Genomic DNA, 12,778 nt, shown 5'->3' on the forward strand with positions numbered 1-12,778 from the left:
GAACATGTTTGCCAGCAAAGTTCATTCAATTTGCATATTGTTCACTATTGTGTATGACCATAGAATAGCCCCCAATGAGCTAATTGTGCACAGAATCATATACCCATAAAATGACTTGCACAAAAATCTGTGCCACTGTAATGCAAATCTCGACGATTACACTGCACTCCTAATGTCTTTGGCATCTCTCAACTTGCTTCTCCATGGATGCAGGGAATCATGGATGGTTAAAGCACTTGAGATGAGACCTCCAAATATATTGTGTCTTCTTGTGCTTCCCATGACAGTGGGAGGAAATATTCCAACTTCGTTGTCGAAAACAAAGATTCATCACAATATATTCCACCGAATATAATGGTTTATCCTCTGGTGCTATTTTTATTATATTTTTATTTTTTGGGGAGTGGAAATGTTAGAAGAAGAATATTTTGATACCAAAAGAATAATTGAGTGAATCAACAGCAAAAAAATAATAATTTTGAATTAATGCATATAAGATCTACCTTTTGTCATAAATCTTTTTGGTAGGGGAAATATTTGCACCAATAAAAGCGACATAGAGGACAAGACTTGTCTCTTTTTGTCTTCTCGACGTAAATCTGATAGCTATCGACTGCCCTCTTATAGAACTTTGTCGAGCTAGTCGACTAGGATATCACTCGAGTTTCTCTTAACACCTTCACAAATATAAGAAAAATAAATAAAAATATTTGGATTAATTTTTTAAAAAACATCATTTTTACATTTCTTTGAGAGACCATAATATTTAGGGTATCTCTTATTTTTCATGAAACATCTTAACAAGATAATTAAAGCAATACTTTGGTACCAATTGGATGAATCAATTTAATTTCTCAGATTATAGTGTACTATTAATATACTTACATAGAAGTCTTATGTTTGATTATTGTTCTTCCTAAATCAATAAGTACACCTATTTGAAATCGTATATTCATATATTCCTAAATCAATAAATACATCAAAACTTTCGACGAACTCTCGAACTCCCAACGAAGTCTCGATTTTATCTCCAGCCCAACATATGTTTTATGCCTTGATCACTATCGTAGTTAATCCTGCATAATTAAAACCTACTTCCATCTAGATAATTATTACAAAGCTTGAATTATGTTGTTTGGCATGTCATTGGTTCATCGACGCTTCGTCCGATTCTTCGACGCATTGTCCTCTTTTGCGGCCTATTGTCCAATCGGCCAATTGACTTCTGTAATTTCGATTTTCTTAGCATAATTTTCACTCTTCTTGGCCTGATGCTCGAACTCATGACCCGAAGTCTTCTGTCAATACGTTGATCGATCCTTCGGCTCGATATCCAATCTTGTGACATGTTTCTCTCCGGCCCAACATGATTCTTTCTACTTTAATTGTCTCTCCTTGATCGAAGCTTCCCGCGTCACTCAAAACATAGATAAAATAAACACTATCAATTGGTTTCATCATCAAAATTCGAGATTCAATAGTTTTTAATTAAACTTTGACTTCGTTTATTTCGTACAATAGTTTTTTTTTACTTCAATTATTAGTGTCCCTTTAGAAAATATGAAAAAGAGACATCTCACAATAAAAGCTCAAAAAGGAGGTTTTTTTTTGTGTCATGAATTCACCTATAAATCAATCTTTCTTAAATCTTCTTACGTAAATCTTAAAGATTTACCATTTTTTTTGTTTTTTTACTAAAGAAGCCTCTTTTTATATTTGTCATCAAAGTAAGTAATTGAATTTAGCATCGATTAATAAGCATAAAAAAATACTTTTATAACTCGCACATTGTTGAAACAATACCAACTCTAAGAAGAGGGGAAGACAGAATGAGATGAACAACAATCATTGTTGTGCATCAATTACCACTTCCTTCGATGCATGCATCAATTATCGGCTATTCTGATGCATGTACGCTGGATGGCATCCCGGCTTACCGATGACCAATGGTGGATTCCAATACCTCTCCCCTGTCACCATCGCAGTAGTCTTCCCCGTCCTCCACAGGAAAGGAATACATACTCCGCACGGCTGAGCAACACTCGTCTTTCTCCGTGTGTCTGCGTGTGTACGTATGCGTGAGAGAGTGAGAGAGAGAGAGAGAGAGAAGATGGGGGACTGGTCATGCATTCTGAGAGTGGTCGACTAGTATTCTATCCGTGACTCCCTCGCTGACTTCAAACACTCTGCCTCTTTCCTACTTCTTTTATGTGTCATGTTCATTGCTTTGCCTCACCACTTTATGTCATGCCTTTGATTGAAACAAGTAGCTTACGTAGGGAATGCGGCTTCATGGTTGCTCTGATCCAACTGGTCCATCGGTTTGTTTGATTTCAAATCGAATCAAAATTACTTACTTTGATTTCTAGTCTTAAAAAATCATAACCCACCTGCAACTTGTGTGCAGATGAATCCTCCGCGAAAGGTGTTCTGATATATCCCAACAACGAAAGAACAAAGAAGCCAAAGCTTCAAAGAGGAATGAAGCGTTGAGTCGACTGACTTCACGGTCGGTAGAAACCATGGAAGCACTACTATGGAGTCATCAACAACATGGAGTTGCAGTGTTGCCTTTTTTTTGATTTCCAGCCACCCATCATCTGAGATCCGATTGATGAACGAGGGGGAGCGGGGTGATGATGGGATGGTCGAAGTGGAAACGTAGCTAATAGTATCATATGCTCGGCATTCATGAACATGGGAATCTCGAGCTGCTGCTGCTGCTGCTGCTGCACTCGACATGAAGCAGCCGAAGCTGGCTGGCCAAATGATTCATTTCCCTTTTTTCCATCACCTCGTCTCATGTTTGTAAAGAGCCATTAATAACCCAACCCATAAGCATTGATGATCGATGCTGTTGTAGAGAGAGATGAAACTCGAGACTTCCATGGCGGCCCCCATGGCAAATATAATGTCAGGGAAGAGGTAGTAGTAATATGCTTGATTCCTACTGCACTCCCTCCCTTGGTATCAAATCACAAAGGAGAAGAGAGCCCACCACCTTTGTTTACCTCTCACCACACCCCGTTCCTTGAATCATATTGATGTAGCTTTCGAGAGTTGTGTGTTCCTTCCATCTTCGTTTGCTAGTGCGGTCCTCCTCATGGGCTGGGGAGTGTGTGTAGAAGTGGGACCTCCTCCTTGGTTAAGCAACACATGCATCATCTAATGGGAGGCACCCCACTACGCAACCGCATCCACAAGTATTGATTCCTCGCCAAGCGGAGAGATACTTTTGCGGGAAATCTTGTAGAATATATATATATATATATATGTGTGTGTGTGTGTGTTGGGATCATGACATTTCCATTTCCTAAAATGAATGCATCCATCATTCATTCATTATGCTTATGAAAAATAAGTATTTTTCTTTATTTTTATATCATACATAATCTTTGCTTTGCTTACGAGGCCTGTACCATTGATTGATATCTTGAATCTTCAACACACTCATGTTTTGGGTGCATCTTTTCTTAACAATCCAATCGCAAGTACTTCCAACTTATGCAAATGAGTAAGGGTTTTTTAACCCTATGAGATTAATATCTTAGATGTTAAACCTACTTTTCTTTCTTTTTGTATAGCTCAAATCTAAAAACTCTTTAATATTGACATAAAATGCTATAAGCTTAATATAATTTACTTCCGTACAAAACCCACCGTTATAAATATCCCTTCGTTTCCTCGCCATTGTGACACTCCAAGGACAACTTCAACTCTCCTCTCTCTCTCTCTCTCTCTTGAAGGAGTGAGTACATAGGCAGATGACGAGGCCCGGAGTCGGGTCGAACACAAGCAACACCGCCGCCTCGGCCGTGCCGCACTCGGCATGGCGCTCTCCGGTCACCTACCTCTTCGGCGGGCTGGCGGCGATGCTCGGCCTCGTCGCCTTCGCCCTCCTCATCCTCGCCTGCTCCTATTGGAAGCTCTCCGACTACCTGAGCACCGACGGCGCCGACGCTGACGGGGGGGAGGCCTCGGGAGACGCCGCGAAGCCCCCGCCGCTCTGCGACAAGAGCGTCGTCGTCGTCATGGCCGGCGATTGCAAGCCCAGCTTCCTTGCCACTCCCGTCGCCTGGCACGCCGCAGCGAGTGGGAGGAAGATGGAAGCCGCGGTGAGCTCACCCCGACGTGACGCGATCCCAATCCAACGTGAATTGGACCGCAACAGAGAAGAAAGCGGAAACCCGCAGTAGTAGTCTCGGTCTTCTTTGTTTCTTGTACTTTTAGAGGAAAAGAAGGATCTTAATTATAAATTCATATCACAACAAGTAACAATTTGAGATGTTTGACCCAGAAAGAAGAAGAGGAAAAAACTGAGTACGAGGATGAGGAGAAGGGAAGGAAGAGGTAGAAGAAGAGAGTAAGACGCGTGTGTCAGCACTCGGTTTCTTGATGAGCTACAAGACACACCTCCCTTCAACGGTTGAGCTCATCAAAAGGCTTTGGAAGTGAGATGATGATGAGCTCTTGACATTTATGTTTACGTTACAGACTTGCATGAACAGTGTGTGAGAACAAAAGTCTCATGCAGTTATCTAACCACCAGATAACACGTCGACAAGGGATTCATATGCCACGCGCAATCGCTCCAAGATCAGGAACGCTCCAGAAATGCCTTTCGGGAATCTCAAAGCCGACCGTCAAAGATTTTTTTTTAATTAAATATTCTTAATTTGAATAAAGATATCGTTTTAGAGAAAACTTGATTGTTATAATGAATCACAATAGGATTTCAAAAGTTACTCTGTTCACACATCATTGAAAGGAGATTTTCTATTTGACTTTTTTCAAAAGAAAAAGTAATAGTATTTATTACCTATAAATAAAAAGTAAATCCTGCGGTGATCTGTTGAGTACTAATTAGTGACTCTACTTTCTTCATTGAATGCATGAAAAATTTAAAGATAGGTGGTGACAAGGAAGGGTGCCGTCAAAGGGATAAAAAGGGGGAAGAGCAGATAAGAAAAGAAGTCAGATGAATTAAAAGCTAAAAAAAAGGTACTTTAACCAAGAGTGGGTCAAACAAAAAAAGACAAAGAATTGGGACTTATATCCAAAGAAAGCAACAAAATAGAAAAAAAGGTTGGCAGGCCCACAGGAATGCTTGCTTGGAAAGTAGGAACTCAACAGCCGAGGGAAACAAAAAAAAAAGTTGAGGTTAAATAAAGGAAACGATATTATTATTGAAGCAGAGTTCAAAACATAGAAAACTAAAGAGAAATTTAATTTATGAGAGACCTATTGAAGTTTTTCTAAGATAAATATCATCAAAACCAAAATAAATCACGAGGATTTCCGACCTTCTATGCAGGTCACCATCCAACGATGCTTAAATCGAACACTCTCAGGTTACACGTGTTGTTCAAATTTTGTGCTATGCTAGAAAAATCAAGGCCTTGAAGAGAAAGAGGTATTATTAGCCTTTTTTCTCGCGTGTATAAAGAACGGGGAAACTAAAGAACGAAGAAGTTGACACATCTCTTACGAAAATCCTACACCTCCAGCTTAAAATAATAAAACCTAAAAGAATCATGATCCAGTCATTGAACCACTACTCTACATGTAGATATGAATAATCAAACTTCAGGACAACGAGAGATTAAACTGGGCATGTTATAGCATCAAATGTGTGAGAAGAAAGAAAAGAAAAAGCTCACGTTTAATCCTTTCCTCGAGTTGTAGTTCATGTGTCCCCGAACCTGGGTCCCAGTTATGCTCGTCCCAAAGCTTAGCTTCCACCCGGCTTAAGCGTGTTACTGAGCCTGCAACATGAAACATTGGTTCCTATGAAGGTTATATCTATACAATAAATCATATCCATATTTATGCAGTAAATTATATCCTATGCTAAAATCAAACATACGAACTAAGTTCCGATGGCCTATGCCAAAGTGCGCTTCTAAATCAAACAATTAGGACGAAATGAAGCACTCGCTATAAGCATGAATAGGCCAATGAATTATCCTAAGATCAGCAAAGTAATGACCAACGAGGAGCAAGGTTGATGAGAAAATAAGAAATATCTACACTTCTGCTGCATCAGTCTTCTACAATTTGGTAAGAAGATTGATCAATGAGCAGTTAGCCAAAGATGGATGATATGGCTCAAAGTTCAAAATGATGTTGGCGATAAAATTCCTTGGTACCAGACAGAACTAGGCCTTTTAACCCCTTAAGATTCGAGCTTTGTGTTGCAATTTTTGTTGTAGTTGCATATAGGCAATGTACATTAGGAAGAGTAAGTGTGGTGATTCAGTCCTCAAGTTTAAAATTTCAGGGAGGGAGTCTTAAAACCATAAGTTGAACTTACCAATCCAGCCCCTCAAAAAGCCCTTCTCCTTTAATTGCTGAGGTTTTAAAAATTGCCCACTGACGGCTTTTTATCTTATGTAGTTCTAAGGCTTCAGTTATTGCAGCATCATCAAGTGCACCAGGGAGATCCTGCAAGGAAAAATGACCAAGATTGAAGAAGCAAGGAAAATTATGATTTAAAATAAAGCAACAAAAATATTTTTCATCCTTAAACAACTATCTATATTTCGTGTTTAAGATTCTGATAACAAATATAATTTCACAAACATGCCATCCTATATCTTTTTGTCATCTTTTGGCAACTTCCAATCCCTCAAGAGAAGAGATTCTAGTTTTCACAATTTAAAAAGTTCTAACATCTTTTTTATAAATTTGTGTGTATCAATTGCATAGACAAGACTGATGGTGTCTGACACATTCAATCACAGAAGCCGCCAAATCAAAATATTACGGGACCAGGAAAAGTTAAGCCAAGTTTCAGCCTTCCAACAATGAACATTTTCGGATTCAACAGTAAATCATACTTGGATGTGCATGACTAAGATAGTTGCAAAATTCACATGAAGAGAACTTGCTTAAACAGTCTAATTTAGTGGCCTAGAAGCTTCACCTGCTTGTTTGCAAATACGAGGACAACAGCACCCTTCAGCTCCTCCTCCTGCCATAGATATAGAAATAGCAGTAGTTAATATGAAATTATGTAAAATGCTGGACAACTTTATGTGTTACGTTTTGCATCACAAACATACATTCCATTAATGATTAACGTTGAACGCAAAACTCCAAAAAATTTAGTAGCTAAATTTAGATGAAATGTGCTGTCTTAAATTTACATAAACTTATTTTGGATTCTGCTGAACCGAACTGAGAGCATTTTGCTTTACAGTATTGTTAGAGCATATATCTTTATTCCTAAAGATTTTTTTCTAAACCCGTTGCTTCCTGCAGACCTACTATGCAAGGATAGAAGATTATGTCCAAATTTTAACTATCATAATTAATCCCCCATTTACTGTTTGTTATAGGACAAGTAATTAACAGGGAAGACAATTATCTGGTGGCATTTCCTACATGAAAAGGACAATCCTTCTACCATGTTCCACTACATCCCCTTTAAAATTTGTTGTATGGATTAAATTGATAAAGATTGATAGGATGTCATCCACATCAAGCTACCCAATCACCCAAATCTATAACCATAGGCACAAAAAAAAACGAACATTGAGATCTTTGATGTTGTGAGATATTGGAACATACTACTAATTGAAAAGGGAACTTGCTCATACAGAACACAACCAACAGACAACAAGCAATGAATTAGTCAATATGTGCAAAGATCAGCAAAAGGATGAAGTAAAAAAAAAAAAAAAGTGATACTCAACATTTCGGCAGACTTCTAGATCTTACTTTCAGACAGAGAACAAATATGCCTAAGAATAACATAATATAAGAGAAATAGATGAACACATATTGTGCAACATACCTCTAGGATAGCATGAAATTCATCCTTAGCAGTTACAAGTCTATCTGTGTCACTGGAATCAACAACATATATTACTGCTTGAGTGTTTGGAAAGTAGCACCGCCAGTATGGTCTGCAGAAAACACAGATTGCTGAAATGGTTTGTTCAAAAATTATTTCTTTTATTAAAAGAAAAATGATACACAAAAGGGGAGAAAAAAGGAACTAAAATTGCACTTTGTAAAGTAGAAGGTTTTCATAACCATCCCAGTAGTTAAGATAATCATGACTCTCCTATACTATATTTCCCATGCATCTACTGCCCATATCATCTTAAAATTACTGCTTCAACCTTCTCCACGAATAGTTGAATCACGCTTTGTAAAGGTCTTGGTTTCAATTTTGACCTTGTCGTTGGAGATGGCTGCTTTTGACTGAGTCTTCATGGTTTCAGCCAAAGAGATTAATGCCAAAAGAATAAAATATAGAAAACATTAAAGAATAGGCATGTTGTTCTAAAGAATATTACAATGGTTTTAGGCTGGACAGATAAAAAATATAAAAAAGATAAAGAGTTGAACAAATAAGTATATATTTTTATATAAAGTCATCTTAGTTATATCGCCAGAAAATACATATTCTACAACCATGCATTCCTATGGTAATATGCGTGTATTTTGGTTTTCAAAATAGAGTACAAAAGCTTTTCTTACATTTACTTATTTACTTTCATATATCCTTAAGTTGCTAAACAAAGGTTCAGATTCACTAAATCTCTTGCCCACAGACCCAATTGGCGAAAAACTTAAAAGTAAAGCCTTGTAACAATTTAAACAATACTAGTCAGAAACAGAAAAAGCGAATATAAAATAATAGCTTAATATTCTACAGTTACCGAATAAAAAAAAAATACTTTCGGCTTAATTGAGAGAATCGGTTTAAATAAGTCAAATTAAATTGAAACTTAAATTGGTCTCAGCCAAACTTGACCAGAACTGGCAGAAACTAGCAAACCAATTGAACTTCAACACTCATTTAAGTCTTGAATAGATCAATTCTTTTACACCAGAATGTCAAATTATGGTTCAAACAAGTATTACAGTAAGTCAGTAACATTATGTGGTTCACTTATTAAATAAGTTGAAAATTTCCTCAGACTTTCTATATATTACTAAGCTGTTCTTAATGCCATTCATCCCCTTATACAAAAAATAGGAGTTGTTTCATAAGGCATCATAATGGAAGAAAATATAAAGAACTTTGTACATATGCTTCTTAATAGTTTACTGTTTGAACATATGACTTGTACTGGCATGTATATTCTCAAAATGTAGAACACTCACATTCTATCATCTCAGTAAGCATATATTTAAGAGCCTCATACTTTTATGCGTCTATATGCAAATGTTTATTGGGGAGTATAGGAAAACAGTAGTAGACAAAAGAAAGTTGTATGCAAATACAGAAGTCACTATTGCCTACTAAATGTTTCCTGTAATTTGAGTTTATTCTTGCTGCACCATCAAATGTTAATACAAAATTAGGTTCTTTTATAACCTTACTCAAGTGAGGTGCATATTAGGTTATTGATTACAGCTAGTTTTTCTCATAAACAGAGTCTAGAAACTTTGGCTATAACCATCACCCTTTTGGGTTTATAACAGCTTTAAATACATATATCATTTTAATTTTGATCTTTCCCTTCTCTTATGCCATGTCACACATTAAATTCAAAAGAAGAGAGAAAATTTCAATAGGAATGGAGTTCCACTTATTTACAACCAAAGGGTCTAATATTTTAAAAACTTTTTTAAATTGACCTACCAAAATGCCATATATAAGAAATCTAAGTTATCGTCTAAAAGTTAAGATACCAAAACAAAGCTAGCCTTTTATAACATGAAGATTAACATCTTGCATGAAATCTATTCATGTAAGTGAATAAAGAAATCCAAGGTATAATGCAATAATAAATTAAGAAATAGAGAAGTACCGAATGCTTGTCTGCCCACCTGTTTCAGCAAACATAGGGCTTGTATCAGACAGAGAATATTAAGTCAAGTGATGCAACAAACAAAATAATCAGAAATTACAAAAAAAAAAAAAAGCTGGTAAATATAAAGTTCAATATAATTAGACTGCTTATAAGCTAGAGAATAAAGTCCTTCATGCAGACTACACCGCATTAGTGATTATACAAGTCCAGAATAATCAAACCTTTCCATAACATGCTTGAACATTGATACTCATTGTATCTCATCACATTATATACAGCTAATTGTAAATACTACGGACTAGAGAACTTACATCTCCATAGAAATATTTTCATATCAACATATTTAACATTGTACCACAAAAAAACCAAACAGCTTTCACAAAAGAGTAACTTCCCCATCTCAACATAGTTTCATATCAGTTTCACAGCCTTAAGCTCAGTGAAACGAGGATGATTGCATTCGGTAGCATGACGTAGATGGCAAGCATAAAATTTATCATTGCAAATATGAATTTGTATCACTTCTAGACACTAACTAGCTAGGTCATTGCTTCAAAATGATGTGCAACTACTATACCATCCAGTTACTTTAAAAAAGACAGGATAGTACATTAACGTCACTATAAGTGATTTAAGACAGAACCTGAACAAAGTGGTAAATGGACAAAGGTTCATAATCTTTTGACCAGATGCAATTAAAGAAGTTCCAATAGATGAAGCCTTATTCGAAGCAGAAGCACAAGAACTAACCTCCACAAGTGGGGTTTACTCGTTGGTTGTGAATGTGTCAATGGGAGTTAAACATTGGTCATAATTTCATATACTCAGGTCAAAACTTTTAGCATGCATGATGTTCTCAACAACAAATGAAATTCTAAATCCTAGCTTCCCATGACAACCAAATTAATCACTTGCCTCCCTTGATTTCTCTCAACGCAATAGACGATAGAGAAATGCATCTAAACCCTCCTTTCTCCCTTGACATCCATGAACTTAACAAAAAATATATAATCCCTAATCCCCACATTTCTAGGATCCTACTAAATGCAATGGCAAAGAACTGAGCCATGATAGCTAGCCTCCTACAAAAGAATCTTACCAAGGAAGTGGCATTAGTTTTCTACTCCTATTTTTCTTCTTTTTGGTACTGCCAACATGCTTAAGCAAAGCAGGATATACCATACCATGCCTGCCAAAAGTAGGCTCAAGGCTATGATTTAAGAAGATAATCCTTGGCTCTCACTTATATGAGGTTAGAGATTTTGTGTTGGTACTAGGTCATTTCTTACTACAAAAAGACCTTTCACTGTAAGAATAGCAATTTGGTTATGTTTTGAGGATAACATTAATAATTGCTTTGAATTTTATAACTTATATAACTCTAATGTATATCACCACGTATGGAGTCTGTTCTGAAGGACTCTATTTGGTATTCAGATCTTAAATAAAACATGTGAAATCCTTCTTACTCAAGTTAGTCTCTAGTCTCTATGAAAAGTGGCTGTGGTCATGTCACTGTTCATGCATTTGGGTCGGGGACATGAGTCATATAACAATACATTACTCATATCCATCATTGCATCGGTTCAACATTATCTAAAGCAAAATTGGCCAAAAGCACTCAGTTCCCACAAGCTGTGAGCATTCCGTAAATTTGGACTCTGACATATAGTGTGTTACTATAAAAAGGTTATTTGTAGTTATTTCCTTCTTCTTAAGGTTGACAACTTGAAATCTTTCCTTGTAAAATGCCAACATAGCAACATCAAAAGATGCTTACATAAAGAATTTCATGTTCAAGGAAAAAGTGTCACCAAAACTGACTAGTCATTGAAGATAAAGTGCTGCGTATAGGCAACTGAAGTAACATGTTATGATTAGTAAACACTATTCAGTACCCAAAAAAGATCCCTTAAAAATGTTAATTTTTTACATGGACCACGAATCTTCTCTATTTCATTGTGGACAAGAAGGTGAAGCAGTAAATATGGATCATTAAGTAGATTTATATTCAAACTCAGCTGGTTAGACACATTTGTTGCTCAAGTTCTTGCGGCTGGTTAAAATGATTGACATATGCAGCGAACAAAAACAACGAGAAAAAGACCCCAAGAAGAAATTGCATAGCAAAAACGAACTGAAATATCATAATTAGGAGCGTACGAATAGATCTTCCAACATACGAAACAACATAAGTAGAAGACTACATATACTTCATACAATTGGCGAATCAACGTACCGAGATCCCAAACTTGAAACTTAATATTATTGTACTGCACGGTCTCCACATTGAACCCGATCGCTGAAGCAGAGCAAAAACGAAAGAAATGAATCGATATCAATCAGCCAAACTCACGTACCGAACATAGAAAACCAAAATAGAAACTAAGCATCAGAGAGAGGGGAGCACCAACTTGGGATGGTCGAGACCACTTCCCCCATCTGAAGCCGATCTGACAAAGAAAGGGAACCGAATCAAACCACCAGATCCGAACCAGAGGGAGAACCGAAGGAGAACAAATAGGGTTTACGGGGTGTTACAGAGGATGGTGGTTTTCCCGGCATTGTCGAGGCCGAGCACGAGGATCCGAGCCTCCCGATTGCCGAAGAGGGACGAGAACATGCGAGTGAACAGAATCCCCATCTCAATCGATCGATCAGATCGAGATGCTCGAATTCCGCCCTAAAGAGACCAGATCCAAGCAGCGGAACCCTAATCCTGCGACGAATCGTGAAGGGTTGAAGAGATCGGAGCGAGGAGACCTCAGTTCCCACAGCTCGCCCAGGTCGGTGGTTGTTACCCTGCTGTCCTGGTAAGTAGACGCGCTTTATATAAAGATAAATAAATAAATAAATATATATATATATATACATAAATAAATAAATATATACATATATATATATATATACACAAACATACATATACATATATACATATACATACATACATATACATATATATATATACACACATATATATATATACACATATATACATACATATA

General features: G+C 36.9%; 2 protein-coding genes across 2 annotated transcripts; one reads left to right on the top strand and one right to left on the bottom strand.

Annotated features, from left to right (window-relative positions):
* The first annotated feature begins 3,686 nt into the window (after positions 1-3,686).
* On the top strand, positions 3,687-4,260 carry LOC135595325 (protein GLUTAMINE DUMPER 3-like). The gene has a single exon (XM_065086097.1). The coding sequence runs from the start codon at positions 3,765-3,767 to the stop codon at positions 4,194-4,196; it is 432 nt and encodes a 143-aa protein (XP_064942169.1). The 5' UTR covers positions 3,687-3,764; the 3' UTR covers positions 4,197-4,260.
* Positions 4,261-5,484: 1,224 nt separating this feature from the next.
* Positions 5,485-12,562, bottom strand: LOC135595324 (ADP-ribosylation factor 1). Its single transcript, XM_065086096.1, has 8 exons — positions 12,315-12,562; positions 12,188-12,226; positions 12,013-12,075; positions 9,771-9,789; positions 7,799-7,910; positions 6,926-6,973; positions 6,314-6,444; positions 5,485-5,765 (listed from the first exon to the last, which is right to left on the bottom strand). The coding sequence occupies exons 1-8, from the start codon at positions 12,415-12,417 to the stop codon at positions 5,732-5,734; spliced, it is 549 nt and encodes a 182-aa protein (XP_064942168.1). The 5' UTR covers positions 12,418-12,562; the 3' UTR covers positions 5,485-5,731.
* Between the last annotated feature and the right edge of the window lie 216 nt (positions 12,563-12,778).

This window comes from Musa acuminata, chromosome BXJ1-10, assembly GCF_036884655.1.
Source record: "Musa acuminata AAA Group cultivar baxijiao chromosome BXJ1-10, Cavendish_Baxijiao_AAA, whole genome shotgun sequence".
In the NCBI taxonomy this organism is placed as follows: domain Eukaryota; kingdom Viridiplantae; phylum Streptophyta; class Magnoliopsida; order Zingiberales; family Musaceae; genus Musa; species Musa acuminata.